The 18,134-nt window shown below is 36.4% G+C and overlaps 1 protein-coding gene across 1 annotated transcript in view; it reads right to left on the minus strand.

The window, feature by feature from the left end:
• Positions 1–18,134, minus strand: part of PKHD1L1 (polycystic kidney and hepatic disease 1 (autosomal recessive)-like 1) — a 168,118-nt gene that overhangs the window by 68,783 nt on the left and 81,201 nt on the right. Inside the window, exons 41-50 of the mRNA XM_011968382.1 lie at positions 17,597–17,771; positions 16,445–16,601; positions 15,844–16,000; positions 14,487–14,566; positions 13,887–14,016; positions 12,389–12,518; positions 8,911–9,152; positions 6,502–6,638; positions 3,146–4,175; positions 1,655–1,845 (exon numbers count right to left, since the gene is read on the minus strand). Coding sequence (XP_011823772.1) covers positions 1,655–1,845; positions 3,146–4,175; positions 6,502–6,638; positions 8,911–9,152; positions 12,389–12,518; positions 13,887–14,016; positions 14,487–14,566; positions 15,844–16,000; positions 16,445–16,601; positions 17,597–17,771 — 2,429 coding nt within the window. The remainder of the gene's footprint in view (positions 1–1,654; positions 1,846–3,145; positions 4,176–6,501; positions 6,639–8,910; positions 9,153–12,388; positions 12,519–13,886; positions 14,017–14,486; positions 14,567–15,843; positions 16,001–16,444; positions 16,602–17,596; positions 17,772–18,134) is intronic.

Consider the following 18,134-nt stretch of genomic DNA (forward strand, 5'->3'; position numbering starts at 1 on the left):
ACCCTCTAGGTATTCACAGTTTAGTAACTAAATAAAAAATCTTAATTCTTAAAGGGCACAGAGAGACTTGACAAAAAAGCTATTATGTCATAAATTCTGAAATACCTGCCTTCCTGAATCATATATAAAATCTAAAAGACTGCATTCGTTTGAAATGAGGACAGAAGTTGAAATTCTTCTAAGAAATATCTTAATAAGAGAAGCTGACAACATGGAGCGTAATAACAAACTTCCAGCATGTCCTGATGGGTTTGACATAAGTAATTTTAGCAGCTATCATGTGGCTGGTATAACTATGCTAAACATTTTCAAATCTTAATTGGTTTATATTGAGATACATGGTTTAAAATTTTTAAATGGCAAGTCTCTACTTTGTAAATATCATTAAATGGGAAAAATCAACAATATTGATAGCATTTTAAAGTAACATGAAAGTATTTGCAATACTGATGGGAAATGGTAAATATTGACACTGTAAGAGAAAAATAAGTGCACTTGGATTCTGTTATTAAACTCTTTTTCTATACTTATGATTCCATATTATGTGTTTACACCTTGATGATTACAGTTTTCCATATTGCTGTCAAGAAATTGCATCATTTAGATTTACCCAGAAAATGTAAAAAAAAAAAAACATATTTGACAATGGTATTAAGATTTTGTTTAGCAAAGCTTTGATTCATCAATGCTTTTTCCATTTTTCAGAATCTACAGTCCCTCAGAACAGTGTGTATTGTGAGAGTGGATTCATTATAAATAGATATTTTAACTAATAATTTCTAGAGAGATGATGGATGGAATGATAAAGAGATAGAGATATAGATCTGAGCCAGTCAGGGTGGGTTAGGTCAGGTAGAGTGACACTAGACACAGTTAGTAACTGGAAGAATTCCCAAACTGGTTCTCCAACTAATGGAGCAGGGTCAAATATAGTAGTAGGAACTATGTGGATACCCTATACTCTAGGAACCATGTTTGCCACCCCCTTAATTAAATAAAAGCAAGTTTAAATCCTCGAGTTGCTGGTGGGGTGGGGGTAGTGGGGAAATGCAGAGATTAGTGCCATGATTGAAGAATTAAGAAATGTGAGATTCAGGATTTTCACCACATCCCCATTTAGTTAGCTTGCTTGTTTGGCTGGTTTGGCCAGATGGATTATGAACAATGACAGTAAATTAATGCAACATAGTCAGGTAATGATGTCAAGCATATCTGGTGTTACAGGTATTGTACCTTTACTGGAACAAATCAGTAAATCCACAATCCCTGGCACCTGGTAGGCAGCTATTAACCTAGAAAATGCTCCCCCATCCCATCTCAATCAGCAAGGACAATCGAAAACATCTGCCTTGAGTGGCAGAAACACTGCTACATTTTTACTTGCTCCAAGGGCTATGCCAATATTCCTTTCTCTCTATCATAATATTGTCTGGAGGTTTCTTGATAAGCAGAATACTGTGCTAGCCTCTGCATTTATAAAATGCTTCTCAAACACCTACTTTGAGAGTACTATTTGTTTCCTGCTTGGACTCTAATATAAATATTATACTTTCTGCAGTGTTTGAACAACCAAGTAACAATGCAAGAAGATGATGACAAAAGTTTAGGAAGATATATTTAAATAAGTTGTTTAAACTAATATATTCCACTTACCGAAAGAGTCTGAAAGAACCACATCCTTTTCAAGCAGAGATACTGGAGAAGGCTGGTTGAACGCTAAACGGTGAAAGCTGACTGAAGCATCACAGACTGATCCAGGGAACCCAATGCTCCACTCAGCTTCCTGAGTACAATGAGAAGGGTCTAGCAATGAGCTGTGTGGAATGACGGTATGTCCTTTGTGCCCTGGGAAACAAACAAACAAAATGTTTTTATTTCACATTAAGAAACATAAAAAAGGTCTACAGTATACAGAATTGTGACCCATAGTACCACTAATACAATCTAAAGGTCTGGGTAATTTTTTGTTTGTTTGTTTGCATGGGGCAAGAGGATCTCATATAGAAGCATTGCAGTGCCTCTTTGGTTAGGAATGTTATTGTGGATTTAGCACAGGGTGTAAAGCACCCATGAGAGTCAAAGTTGGAAATGGGAATTGGGATGAGTAGCCTATTCAAGGACACGGAGGATATAAATCCAGGTGTTATGACTATAAAGCCTTTACTCGAAACTGGTAGACTACCAATTAATGTTCAAAACCTAAACTGAATTAAGTAAATCAATAGACATTACACAAAGCTTTATATACCAAAGGCATCCAAACATTCTCCCTCTTTAAAGTCACAATTAACGACTGTGGATGAAAACTTAAGTTTTGCATTTGAATTTTGAGATGAATCTTCTTTCATCCTTCAGAGCCTTTCAAAAGTAAATCATTACTGTCTATAGGTTTACCTGTCGATTGACTCACAGAGTATGAGGCACATAGCCTTGCTATCTTATTTAGACAGATTTTTATCATTTACAATTCGTAAAAATGCTAAATTCTAGAAATCATGAATATTTACAAAATATTAAAAATGTGACCTACTCAGAACTTGAAATGCTGAAAAAAAATTAACCTACAATGTATATGGAATTTTGTTCTCTTTTGGTATTCTTTGAATAAATTAAAAATTTAGGATTTAGATTGGAAGAAAAGGGTTCACAGCAGGTTTGTGACTTATTTCTTCTCTTAAAAGTATTTTCACAAGGATAGATCCAGTCTGTCTACATTGCTTTTGTAAATAAGACTGCAATTTATATGTTTCTGGAGCATGACTGGCTGGAGAATTAGTGTAGTGATGTAAGCAGTTTCTTTTCTGTGCAATTTAACTGAGTATAAAATGGAGGCATTCTAAAAGTGAAATGGTTTCCCTTTGTGAACAATCTTTCCATGAATATTGCCCCAAATTTTCTGTTAATTTAAAATCAATGTGCCAATGCAGGAGAAAAAGGACATATTTGGAGGCTGCCTCTGACAGCTCGGGGCTCTTCCATTAAAGAATGTCTCATCTGTGCCTGGTGCTTGCCTCTGTCATTTAAATTATTAGTAAAGTTTGATATTAGGTAAGATCTATAATGCACCTAAGTCTGCTTTAACAAATTAACTCTGTGCTAACGTATTTCCAATGGATTTTTATCACGAATTAAAAAGTAACATTACCTGTAAGTGAGCCATCAACATCAATCAATACCATTTCATGTTCCCAGCGAAAGCCGGCCTTGTTTGGTGTGTGAAAATACTGGATGTCAACAAACTTTGCACTCCAACCCCCACATCTGTCATTACAAACTCCAGAGATGGATGTCACTCCCAAAGCTACACAGTTGGGACGGTCAAAGTTCATAAAGTACACAGAAGATACAGTCAAGCCTTCACTAAATGGGAGAACCAGGCCTTTTGTTGTGCAAAATGCAGACCCCATTCCCAGTTCATCAAGATGGCCAACTATTTTGGCATTTTTAATCACTGCTCCATTGGTTTCTCCCCACCCTCCAACATAAGGAGCCAGGATCCTCTTAGTCTCGATTCCAGCCTCATAGTTATTCACCATCACAAAGTTATGGAACTGAAGGGCACCTCCATTGACCCATTCAGCTCCTTTTTGACAATTCCAAGTAGTAAGTGAGTTAAATATTGCAGGCACAGGCACAGTAGACGTACAAGATCCCGTTTGCATGGGGAAATATTCCTCAAAGATCCACATTCCAAACCAACCTTGAGAATGGACGGTATTGTTAAAAAATTTGCCAAGGGGAACTCTTTTTTGACAAATGTTTCTGTCATAGGATGGCCCATCAGGGTGGTTGTTCATCCGGTACCAAAAGCCAAAGTGAGTGCCGCCAGCAACAGCATTGTGTTGTATGGTATTGTTTGGGTTGGTGACCCAAAACGCAGCCGGGGTCACATCATCATTCAGTAGACTGGTACTTTGCTGTACAAATACTGCCAAGTTATACTGGAGGATATTGCCATGTTCAATACCGTCTTCTATAAAAAATGCTCCTCCCTTAATATCATATATAATATTCCTCTCAACCAGAAGATGGTGTGTGTTATGGATAGTAACAGCTCTGTTATAGGCCTGGTGAATTGCACAGCCTCTTACGTAAGATTTAAACTGTAAATCTCCAAGCAGGTGCCAATGTATTGGATATCGCCCCAACCGGAAAGCCTGGCCAGCATGGAATACCTGTTAAGCCCAGAAATCACAGTTATTTAGTAATAGCTCAGATGTTGAGCTCGTATTTTCTTGTTTCAAAAAAATCTCAAATTTTATGTTATTATTAATACATTTATTTCTTCTAAAGTTTTCATGTTTATTATTTGAAAATGTCATTGAACCTCCAACCCACCATGTTTTATACAATGTATAACAGACCACACTTACTACAAAATGAATGAAAGAATATAAAAAGCCATCTTTGACTCTTCTGCTTTTTACCTTGGTATATTAGTAAACGTCTGTGTTTCAGAAAATAAAACATCTAGAAAGACTTCTTTTTCTCTTTTACTTTACTTTGCTTCTTATGTAATAATAAGAAACATTTCTTGAATGTTTTATGTGTGCCAGATGTTGTGCTCCTTTGCATGCATGATCCTAGTCTTTGCCATAATCCCCTAAAGTAGGCACTTACCATTGACTTCATTTTACAGATTAATAAATGGAAGTTTAGAAAGGCTGAGTATCTTGTTTATGGTTACGAAGTTCCATTTAAACCCAAGTTGGTCTAACTCTAGAGCTGGTGCTCTTAATCACGGGGCTGTGCATTCTTTCAAATGGTCTATGATTTAATAATTTAATACAGAGGATACCAGTGTGTCTGTGTGCATGTGTACGTTCATGCGTGCATGCGTGTGAGCATGCACAGGTGTGTCATATAATCTCATGGGGCAATGAAATAAAACATTAGGTCCACTATTTTTGTTGTCCATCTAAAACTAAAAATTAACCATTATTAATATTCGATATTCAGATCAAACTAGCAATCTCACTTAGTCCATATCTCAGATGTCACATGTAACATAGGAGGAGGGAAGTTTACAAAATGGAGGTGCTGACTATGTCACCATCAATGCAGTCGCAGTGTGCCCGGTTTAACGGATTTATGGATTTTATTATCCCTTCCTCCCTCCCTTCCTTCCTTTTACTGAATACATGATAAAAACTATGCCAAACCCTGATTATACAGCCTGAATATAAATAAGATACACGGGAGTTTCTAATGTCGTAACAATAATATGCATATTTAAGTATTTGTTTAATTTATAATCAACTGAGAATCTACTATATGCCATGCATTGTTCCCGGGAATCAGCAGAGAACCATAAAGACAACATCTATAAAATAATAGAGCTTATGTTCTAGAGGAAGAGATTGAAAATAAATAAAAATAGATATCCTGTTAGGAGTTATGTATAAATAAAGTAAATAGGAGTTCGGGTGACAATTTTAAATAAAAGTGGTGAGGAAAGTCCTCTCTGGAGTGATTACACTCATCAAAAGATCTGACTGAAATAGGGGTATAAGCCATGCAAGTATTTGGTGGAGGAGGATTCCAAGCAGAATGAAAAGCAAGTACAGGCTGGGCATGGTGGCTCACGCCTGTAATCCTAGCACTTTGGGAGGCCAAGGCAGGCAGATCACAAGGTCAGGAGATCGAGACCATTCTGGCCAACATGGTGAAACCCTGTCTCTACTACAACTACAAAAATTAGCTGGGTGTGGTGGTGCACACCTGTAGTCCCAGCTACTTGGGAGGCTGAGGCAGGAGAATCACTTGAACCCGGGAGGTGGAGGTTGCAGTGAGCCGAGATCGTGCCACTGCACTCCAGCCTGGCAACAGAGTGAGACTCCGTCTCAAAAATAAATAAATAGATAAATAAATAATGAAAAGCAACTATGAAGGACCTGAGATAGGAATGTGCTTGACATGATCACATAAGGGGTCCTCTATTACTAGCATGGCACAAGCAAGGCATAGGGTCATAGAAGATAAATCAGAGGGCATCTCTGGGTCAGATCACATGGTTCCTATGGGATGGACTTAGACCTGTTGTTTTACGTATACTATGAAGCCACTGAAGGATTTTGAAGAGGGGTGTAAGAAGATATGATTTATGGTTTTAAAATTTTACTTTGACTGAAGTGTGGACACTCTATTAGAGCAAGGTGGAAGCAGGAAGACCAGGTAGGAGAAAATCACAGCAGTCCAGGTGGGAGGAGATAGTGGCTCAGGCTCAGGGTCAGGTGGAGGTATGGAAAGAGACTGGATTCTGGATACAGCATTTTGTGGGTAGAGAAGATAGAATTGCTGATGAATTTGATTTGGGGTGTGAGAAAATTTGAGAAACAAAATTTTGGTATGATCAAATGGGTATATTAAAATTGTTTACTTATGTATCTGTCTCCCCTATCAGATTCTAAATAGCATTGACAAACAGCAGGAGCTTAATACATATTTCTCGTATGGATAACCTTGAGAAAACCACTGTGATTTAGTAATAATGCCTCTCACCTCTACATATTCTATTCTCCCAGTTACCATGTTAGCACCAGGTACAGGAGCATGAAACATAATACAGCCTCCAAATTGGTCACTTCCTATTTCTTCTCCAAACTTTCCTTGGAGACAGGTCTGTGTAGCAAATTCTCCTTTAAAACAGTTTTTAAAGCATCATTAAAAAACATGTCAGAATCCTCCTATATTGAGGATTTGAATCCTCAATTTGAATTTCTCATAAGTAATTGTATCATTTGATTCACTTATAATCTCAACCTCATCCTAGAACATAGTTATTTGTATTCACATCATTTCCTCTTTCAGATAGCAAGATAGGTAAGTACCTTGTCTTGTTCAACTTTGTATTCCCTAAAGTACTTACACAGTATTTTTCAGAGAAGATACTAAACAAATATTTGAATGATCAAGGGAATATTGATAATGGGATTCAGTTTTATTATTTCTGAAGCCTTCCCCAAGATTTGAGGATTAACATAATCAATGCAATTTTACATTTGTAGAACATGAGAATATGCATTATGTCACTTACTTTTTACAACCAGAGTAAATAGAACAGAAAGTGTTCTTAATTTAAACAGGATGAAACTGGGTTTCATGTACATTGTGAGACTTGATGCAGATGAACTGGAATGAGAACGTGGCTCACTTGACATCAAATCCCGTGAGCTTTGTCTTATACTTCCTTTTTTAAAAAAAGGCTATTATTTAAGCTGCATCAGTTATTATTCAACTACTTATAGTATTGTAATGATATCAATGATGACTTAAAATATTTAAAAGAGAACTTGTAAGATGCATTATGCTTCCTGCTATAGATATGAGAGCTGTGATAAACATCATTAAAATTTACCAATATCCATTTCCCTTCTATTTCTGGGTATATGGGATTTGCACTAACTCGCTCTCTTCAATTTGAGTTAGACATAGCCATGGAATCAGTTCTGACCAATGACCCTGGAGTATAAGAAACAACTATCACTTTGAGACCAAAGCAATTAGTTGCTAGTGCTTTACTCTTCAGCAATCTCGTCTCCTGCCTCAGAGATCACAGAAGCCCATGCTGAGATAGATGCTTCATAAGCCTGGATCCCAAGGCAATTATAATGAGAAGAGCCCACCTGTTGACCCATATGGGACACATGTAGTATGAATAAGAAATAGACTTTTATTTATTTATTTATTTTGAGATGGAGTCTCGCTCTGTCGCCCAGGCTGGAGGGCAGTGGCACGATCTCGGCTCACTGCGAGCTCCACCTCCCGGGTTCACGCCATTCTCCTGCCTCAGCCTCCCGAGTAGCTGGGACTACAGGGGCCCGCCGCAACACCCGGCCAATTTTTTTGTGTTTTTTAGTAGAGACGGGGTTTCACCATGTTAGCCAGGATGGTCACGATCTCCTGACCTCGTGATCCGCCCTCCTGGGCCTCCCAAAGTGCTGGGATTACAGGCGTGAGCCACCGCGCCCGGCCGAGAAATAGACTTTTATATTTTAAATCACTGACATTTTGGGCTTGTTGATAAATAGAGCATAACCTAGTCCAGTGGTTCTTAACTGAGGCCAATTTTGCCCCCAGGGAACATTTTTGCAAAGTCTGCAAATGCTTTTGGGTGTCACAGTTGTTGGAGGAGGCTACTAGAATTTAGTTGGTAGATGCCAAGTGTGCTGTTAAACATTCTGTGATGCACAGGACGATGCCCCACAGCAAAGAATTATCTGGGCCAAAGTACCAACAGTGCTGACTTTGAAAAACTCTGACTTAGCCTACCCCCACTGGCTCAGATCTGTATATCTATAGATTTCCCCCCCCATCATTCCATCTATCCATTTGTCTGTCTATGCATCATCAGTCTAGGAATTAATTAAAGTATCTTTCTACAGTAAATCTACTCTCACACTGTTCTGATAAACTGCAAATTCTGGAAAATTGAAAAAGTCCTGATGAATCAAAGATTTGCTAAATGGAATCTTTGTATCACTATCAAATATAGTTCTCCATATTTTCTGAGTAAATCTAAATAATGCAGTTTCTTGCTGGCAATATGTAAAACTAATCATCAAGGTCTAATCTAAACATAATAATGAATCATAAGTATAGAAAGAGAATTTATCAACAGAAACCAAGTGCACTTATTTCTCCCATTATAGTGTCAGCATTAACCACTTTTCTTCAATATATTCAAATATCTTCATGTTACTCACAAATACTATCAGCATTTTCAAATTTCCACATTTAATTATATTTACAAGATATTTAAAGGTATCTTATAATAAGATTAATATCACTAAATTATATTTAATGATATTTACAATGAAATACATTGAAATAATGTATTTCAACATATACCAATTAAATTTTAGAACTATATGGCATGATTATACCAACCACGAGAGCTACTAAAATTACCTGTGTCAAATCCATCAGGACATGCTAGAATTTTGTTATTCCACTCAACATTATCAGATCCTCTTATTAAAATATTTCTTGTAAGAATTCCAACTTCTGCTCTTGCTTCAAACAGAGTTCCATCAGGGAGTGTGACCGTAATTCCTAAGTGTGTGTAATTTAGTGGATTACTTAGTGTTATGTTTATGCCATCAGCAGATACAGCCGCAATGGTCCTTTTTTCATTCTCTCCTTGACTGTGTCTGTAAAAATTTTAACAAAACATGTTCAAAATTAATATTAATTGACATAACATATTGTTTTGGTATATTTGCTTTATTCATTTTAAATGCTTCTTTGAAAAAACAGGAAACTATTCTTATGTCATATAATATTCTGAACAGAAATTAGAATAAAATATTTTATTCTTGCTTTATTAACTAAGTTTTACAAATATTTTCAATTCAATTAAATATTTTTCAAGTTCTACATTCGTTCCTAGAACTGGATTAGCTTATTAAAAGTATTTGGAAAACTATTCATTTATAATGTGGAGGATCATACTCAGTGGTTCTCAGTTGAGGATGATTTTATTCCTCCCAGGGGACATTTAGCAATGCCTGAAGACATTTTTGGTTATTACAATTGAGGGCTGCTACTGGCATCTAGTAGGTAGAGGCAGGGGTGTTTCTAAGCATCCCATGATACACAGGATTTCCCCAACATAACGAAGGTGATCTGGTCCAAAATGTCCGTCATGCACAAGTTGAGAACATTTACAAAGGGGAGTCACTGAAGGTTCCCGAACAGGAAAAGAAATGATTGAGTTGAAGTTTAGGAGATCTCATTTTTACCATTCCTCCAAATATACCCCAAATTCCAGTCACAGCAGAAAGAATTTGCCAATTCTATAATGTATACATTCATGCATTTAGTCATCCAACAAACATTTATTGAGGGTCTAACCTGCATTTTAGGCATGGAACTAAGCACTGGGGATGCCAAGTGGAAAATTTCCCTGATTTTAAGGAGACAAGTGTGTCAGTGCTTGATTGTATAATATAGTATCTACTAAGTGATTGCTGCTGTTAACAAAGGTAAGCCTAAGGGAGTTACCTCTGTGTTTTCCCAACATTTTCTTTTGACCCTTCTCTCCCTTGGCAAATCCTTTCCCTCCTTTAAATGGCAGTTCGAATGACAGTGCCATATGTGAAATAGATTCAAAGCAGCTCTCTCAACTTTCCCAACCCTACTTCTGCATTCTCAATACACTCTGCATAATGCTCTGTTAATGCTCAGAGCAACCACGCTGCAGTCCTATGAGATATCTTTCTGTCCCTTCCGCTGACTTGTCTGCTCTTCTAGGAATGAGACCCATTGAAATCATTTTATATGCTGAGCACTTAGTACAGCACCTGTCACAACTCAATAACAGGTTTTGATTGATTGAACAAATTAATGCAGAATGAATTCGTGGGGGTAACAAAGTGAAATGGAGCCCAAATAGGAAGGTGATGTAATATTCCAGGTGTGAGAGGCTGAGAACCTAAATCAAACTGAGAGCAGAGAAAGCTGATGAGGGACATGCCAAGGGCAGACCAAAAGAACTTGGTGATGCAAAGGAAATAATGAATGATGATAATTACAAGGTCACTGAAAAAGATTTGTAAAGAAGAAAACTAGAATGCAGGGGTTTAAAGAAAGAAAACAAAGGATAGTAAGGATAAAATAGAAGAAATGAGCATATAATATATAAGCAGTTTACAACTCTAAGATAAAGGATTAAAAAAAAGAAAGATGCTACAGGAGACAGGAGAACAAAGCTGTTTATCAAGATAATGGGTGGATGGGGACAAGAATCATTGCAAAAGATGCAGGGAAGGAATTGTAGGGGAGGGGCAGGGAGAGGTGGAGATTAAGGATGCTTAGAGATAAGGGTGAACCAGTGGTACAAGATCTCACAGGTAGTATGCAAAAAGGCTTTAGATTAGCCTCTCTTGAATTTTCCTGAATTCGGATGATACAATGATTTCTTTAGAAAAGAAGTTCTGAAAAGCATTTTCATATATTGTATGTACCTAAACACATCTTTCCTTCCTTTGTTGTAATATAACAACACTAAGTGTAACAAGCACTTAGTTTGAGCCAAGTTCTGCTTTTACTGCTTTACACTTATTAACTAATGTAATCTTTACTAATAACATTCCAATTTTACTGAAGCACAGAAAGGTAAAATAATATAACTACAGAACTAGTAAGTGGTATTGCTGGGAGCTAGACACAGACAAACTGACTTTTGAAGGCATTTTCTTAACCACTGACTTTTGAGGGCATTTTCTTAACCACTGTGTTTGCAAACTATCAAATAGGATTTATCAAGGACACAGTGAACAATTAGATTTGGTGGGAAACTCCTTAATTCTTGTTTCTGAAAATTAAATAGCCCCATTCTAAACCCTAAAGCTACCCTTTCATTTCATACAAAAAACCATAAATGAAGATTTTCTATTCTGTTAGTAAACCCTGTCATTTTCCTGCTTTTTTATTTTGCCTTTATATAATTAAAATTTCTTCCAAGGGCAGAACAAAATGAGCACTAAAGCTAAGTATATATTTAACTCTTCCTAATAACTGCAAGTCTATTTTTAATATGGAATACGGCAAACACAAAATGCCATTTTGAATTTTAAATTTAAGCTGAATCATGGCCTTAATAAAATTTAGCTGTTTCTTATCATAAATCACTGTTTGTTTCCTAATAATCACAACCATATTCAATTTTACTATTATCTATAATTTGAACAATAAAGCAAAAATAATGCTTCTCTTGCCCCTACCCCCGTGATACTTGGTGGTATTATGTTAATTTCTTTCTTTTATGTCTTATTTGCTAAAATATGTAATTAAACAGAAATTAAGGGTCATAGTTTCAGTTTTAAAATAACAGGCACCTAAAAGGTTATGTGAATCATCACTTTTCATATAATGATTTCTTCTTTTATTTAGTCATTACTGACAATTTTGCTCCATGGGAGCCACTGCTAAGGCTGTAAGATAAGAGAGTTCACTGGCTGCTTTCAAACGTGTTCTTTAGTGACTCACACTAAGAAGCTCATTTACATTTTTGCATTCATTAAAGTATGTATTTAAAACTCTAAGATATTTCCAAATGACTTTTAGTAGTCAAATGCTTCTTTTTTCCAAACAGATTCTTACATGGGAGCCAAACTATGTAAAACATACATTTTACTAGGACATAGTTATTTCATAAGTTCAAATTTATATTTTTTCTTATTGTAAATCTATCAATTATAATGCAATACAAATGGGATCAACCTAATGTTAACACTTGGCAAATCTGTATTTGGCTGTTCGTGTTTCTTTATTAGAGTTTTCAAGTTTAAACCAAATAGTCATGCACCATCTGAATTGTCCCTCTTTATACAGTGTAAAAATTTCTTTTCTAAATACATATCATTAAGCCCAGAAGACATCATACCTGTGTCCTGTGCTTGCAATTACAATGTTATCTCCTGGCTTCCATGTTACTGCTTCTTGTAAAATTAAAATTCTTTCCCCTGCCTTTGCAGTATGAGCCAAGCGAGTCCAGATCACAGGAACAGGCACACCTAGAACCAACGTACACACTGAGTATTTCTTTACATGTGTTTGACTGGTTATTGAGAACTTTATGCATTTTAATCTTTTCCTAAATTGAATCAGTGTTGGAAAGGTTCATTTTGCCTTAGCATTTCATACATTTCTTCAAGAAGAAATATGTAGAATGCTTGCTTTATAAAAGTAACAATTGTGTTTGTAATAACATGCATATGACTATAAAACTTTTCAAAAATATTCTTCTGCAATGATATACCCTATTTATAACCATCTTTTTTTTTTTTTACAGGGACACAATGTAAATGGGTGTGATAATATTGACAAAAAGCAGAATTCTATTGTCTTTGTCATTATTGATAGGAATTTGTTAAACTAATAATCTAGAGTCAAATGTAGACTTTTCTAAGAAATTACGTAGTATACATAGTGAGCCCCAGGTAGGACTTTTATGATAATAAGGTATCATGTTTCTGGTATTCTAAATTCATAAAAGGGATAGATTATTGCAATGTAGAAGACTTCAATATAAAAAAGATTCACACCATGCTTTCTTTAAATAGTATGTTGCCCTGGTACCTCAAACATGATCAAAATCATTTTTGGTTGCTGACAGTGTTCTAGGATATAGTTATAGAAATCTACAACTATAAATTTCTTGTTATATTTCAGAGAGACCCCATTTTCAGATACAAATATAAGAAATTACATTCTTCTGCTTCTAGACTTAGTCTTTTTATATAGATAAATAAATAAAGTAAACAGGCAATCACAGACAGGTACTACAGTTACTGTAAAATGAAATGAGAAGAGCCTGGAGGCCTATAGAAAGGGGGAAGAGGAGGAATGTAGAAAAGGCCCAGAAAGACTTTCCCAAGTGTGACCTTGGTTGAGACAGAGACAGAGTCTCACTCTGTCACCCAGCCTGCAGTGCAGTGGTGCGATCTTGGCTCACTGCAGCCACCGCCTCCTGGGTTCAAGTGATTCTCCTGCTTCAGCCTCCTAAGTAGCTGGACTTACAGGTATGCACCACCATGCCTGGTTAAATTTTGTATTTTTAGTAGAGACAGGGTTTTGCCATGTTGGCCAGGCTGGTATGGAACTCCTGGTCTTAGGTGATCCACCTGCTTTGGCCTCCCCAAGTGCTGGGATTACAGTTATGAGCCACCACGCTTGGCCTGGTTCTGAGTCTTGATGTCTGGGCCAGCCTTGCTTGGATGTGGGAAAGAAGGAAGGGGTACATAGGGGATATCTAAAGACATGAGAAGCCTAACACACTTTTACTTTGCCACAGGATAAATTATAATTATCACAGGATAATTATCCCTGGTGTCCTGGTGAGTCTTTCTCTACCAACTCCCTTAGCCACTTGGCCACAGTACCGTGCAGATCCAGGATTCCCTCCCGCACAGCCAGTGTTTTGGCACCATAGACAGGAAGCTCAGGGGATCGCAGGTGCCCATGCAAGGTAATGACAGCCTTGTGTTGGAATGGGGATGTCTCTGTCCCAATCTGCAAAAGATGTCACAAATGCTATTCAGAAAATTAAAACCCCAAATCCACAATTCTAATTACACAAAAGTTGTTCTTTTCTATCTTCTCTTCTCTTTTGAGCATTAATTGCTCAGTTGTTCATATCTTTCTTTGGAAAGATAAAACTTTAATTTTCTAGTGAGCCAAATACACTATGCCAGACCTTTGAAAGGTATACTGATTGACTTTAGCCACATCTAAGAGTTAATTCTTTCCTGTTCTATTTTAAATTCTGCTCTATGGGAATACACTACTATCTTCCCATTAAAAACACAATATTCTGGGAAACTTTTATCCCTACATGAAGGATTTTATACCAAAAACAGAGACCTAAACAAAGATAAACTTAGGAGAGGTTGGTATAATTAACTATCCATTTTACACATAGTATTTAAAAAAAGGAATGGAGAAAAGTTAAAAATGAACATGTATTATGTTCTTTTGAGTACCTGAAGAATGCCTCCATCTGTAATTAGAATATTTTCTGCCTGGAGTTCAATGTCAGCTTCATCAAATATTAGAGTTCCACCTATGAATCATAGAATTTTAAAATACATCACAAGGAAAAGTCTTGTTAAAAGTTACCTATTAAATTACTCATTACAATTTAACATAATAATTATTAAATTATACAGTAAATTAAACTTTAATTCCTCATTCAAGTTCTGCTATTGTTATGCATGTAACTTCACTTCAGTTCTTTGGCAACATAAAAACATAAAAACTCCAGACAAGACAGTGGGAGTTTACAGAAAATCAAATTCCAGGGAAGATTACTTTCCCTCGAACATTGGGAAAGTAGCTTATTTTAGATGCTACTAAATAGCTCAGCTATGCAAATTCGTTCTACAAAGACAGCACCTCAAAATATAAATTAATAATGAAAGCATTTAAAGAAAAGCATGTTTATAAAAACGGTTATAATGTCAACATTAGCTCTGAACTTTTACCCATTAATTTGCACTGTCAACAGCTACAGCCTGATTAGCATTATTAAAGATCATACCAAGATACATTTTTATGAGACTAGTGTAAATTTGTAAGTAGTAAAATTTTATTTGTCCAAAGGTCCAATATTTAATAACTTCAAAAACCTGAAACTTTTCTATTTTCCCCGAAGTTAAAAATAGTACAATAACAATGCAGGAGTCTTCAGATGGCTCAGCTGTTATGGCAAAGTTTCTACACTAAATCCTCAAGCAGTCTACTCTTACCAATTAATGATTCTTTTACATGCAATTATCACAGTCATGGTTATTTAGTTTTCTACAGTAAAAAACAAAATACAGCAGCAGAGACAACCCCAGGCAACAACTGAAACAGGTTCATAGGGAAAGGTGAAAATCACAGCCTATCTTCCAAAGGGAGTCAAGGGGATCATTTAGGACAAATCTCTATGACTTTTTAACTCTTGGGACCCACTACATCAGTGTTTTTCAATGTGGAAAATGCCTTTTTTGTTGTGATCCAGTGAAAGTGGGCGGGCATGCTGACACCTCCCCACTTTGTTATTGAACCAAAAGTTTCATAAAACAACATTTACTTTTAAAAGGTACTTACTCATATGCATGCAATCCATTCTGATGCTTTCTATCCTATTTAATTTTTAAAATGCTGGCTGCAACACATTAAATAATATCATAACCACAAATGGATTGCAATACTCAATTTAGAAAGCCCAGGACTACACTGTGTACTAAAAATATGATGCAACTATGGATGTTCTTAATTGTGGACTTTGATTAAATCAGTTTCACAGAAATATTTCTCAGGCAGAGTCTAATGAACAGATATTCAGAAATTTACCCTGAATAAGCAACATTTTCAAAATAGGGGTGCTTTGATCCAGCAGAATGGTCTGTCCTTTTGTAATAACAACAAGAGACCCTTCTTCTGGGGGAGATTGTCCCCCCCATGAGAAATTGGAGGACCAAGCATCAATATAAAGAAAGTCAGCATTATCCTGTAATAGAACATAGGAGACCTTAAAATTTAGGGATTTTACCAGAGTTTTTCATTCGATTTTTCAAAAAGCTTTTTATTACAATATAAATATATTTATATTGCATAGTAAATATATATAATATATACAAACAATAAGCATTTTATTAATAAAATCTAACCTACTTAAAATGTGTTATAATTGCCTCTTGGTTTATTTCACAATAATGATCAAGTTTAAAAAATCTATTACCAATTACCCCACAACTCAGAAAAATAAAAAATCTAAAATAATAAAAATTTTAGGAAAAGCAACAAAAAACATAAGCTACTTTAAATGTATTATAGTCACAGCTCAGTTATTTTTTTTGGAGATATTAAAGTAAAACAACCATTACCAATTAGCCCACCTCCCATAATGCTAGTTTTCTGTTGCTGTGATTACTATACCCAACAGCACTATTACCAGTTTGGCCATGCCGACACCTCTGATGTGGACACGAACTGGAGCCCACCCTGAGGGAGTATGGGCATCTGTCACGCAGATGATGTGTGTCTTGTTGGAATACTCAACATCACATTTGGCTTCAGCTATACTGATATGAACATCCTCTACATTTTCACTGTAAAAAAAGAGGGAACACATAACATGTATGTTTTTCTCAAACTTCTAGATCATGCTGTCAAACCCTTTTATTCCTACATATTATTGCAAAAAATAAACAAATAAATAAATAAACCTGATTCTATCAGCCACCAAAGTGCAGATTGATGCTTTTTTTCGATACTAAGATTTCAAAATATTTATTGAAAAAAAAAGTAAACAAAGAGGTTAAGAGTCCAGAAAATAGGACTGTAAATAGCCAGTGTTCCAGTGTTGGGGAAAATAAAGCAGTGATTTTTGTTGTTGTTCAGTGGTTCTATGTTGATCTCCCAACAGGTACTTTTAAAAGAGATTTTCAAGGATCACTTGTCCATGTGACATTTTTATCATATTTGTGGACTTTAGAACTTAACCTCCAGGTAAAAATGCAAGTCAAAGGTAATCACAACTGCTTGAGGAGTTACAATGAGCCTCTGTGGTGTATGTGATCTGGTGTTTTGACTTCAGCCTTCCCCATCTGAATAATGATGGCAACGCAGTGCACAAACTTGAGCCAAATGATGAGTATGTTTAAGAAAAAGAAACTTGACCAATTACAGTGGAATAGACTTGCTATATGGAAAGGTGTTTCTTTGACCCAATGAAGCAGATCATGGCTGGAGATAAGATGGTGGGGAAAGCATATCAAGAAGGGGATTTATATTTGTGATGCTACATACTAGGATTGGGGGCAAGTTGTCTAACCTGTTTAATCTGTCTTCTAACCATAAAATGAGATAAAAACATCTCAGGAAGTAAGGCAGGATGTCTCTGTGGGTAGGCAAGTGGTTGCCACAAAATAAATACTCAGTAAATGTTAGCAATTAGTACTATTTTTGCCTTAAGCATAAGTTACGAGCATATAGGTACACATTACATGACTGTATTTCCACACTGTCCAGGCATAGGAGAAAGCAGGTGTAATGGCTCGAGTCTGGAAATGCACAACGATGCATGTGTGTGTGGAGACAGTACCTGAATCCTGATCCCATGACTGTCAGTCTGGTGCCGCCTGCTGTACTGCCTCTCCTGGGAGACACTGCAGTGATGAGTGGAGTCAGTGACACAGCGTATGTAAACGGAGTCATTGACTGTGACAAATCTTTCCCATTAACCACACTCACTTCACAGGCTTGCTCAGCTCCCGTGCCTATGAGAGGAGGATCAGAGTGAATGCAGTTCTGCCATCAGACCCTGATTCATTTCCAAAACCTCCAAACATTTTCAATAACATCTTCCTTTTCACACAATCATCTTCCTTTTCCAATATACATGGGCTGCATATGAATAATAGTGGCCTCTAGCAATAGCCAAAAACATTACAAAGTTCATGCTCACTATCAACAGAAGAAAAAGCCCTTGGATCCTCCCAGGGAGACTCTTGTGTAGAACATTCTACAAACCTGCCTGCTTAGTTTTCCAATTCTAGAGAATCTAACTTTGTAAATTAGAGCAGGAAGGAGGGAAGAACTGCTTAAAGACACACACACTGATAACAGCAAGCAGTGACAGC

The sequence above is a fragment of the Mandrillus leucophaeus genome, unplaced genomic scaffold (assembly GCF_000951045.1).
Source record: "Mandrillus leucophaeus isolate KB7577 unplaced genomic scaffold, Mleu.le_1.0 Scaffold840, whole genome shotgun sequence".
Taxonomy (NCBI): domain Eukaryota; kingdom Metazoa; phylum Chordata; class Mammalia; order Primates; family Cercopithecidae; genus Mandrillus; species Mandrillus leucophaeus.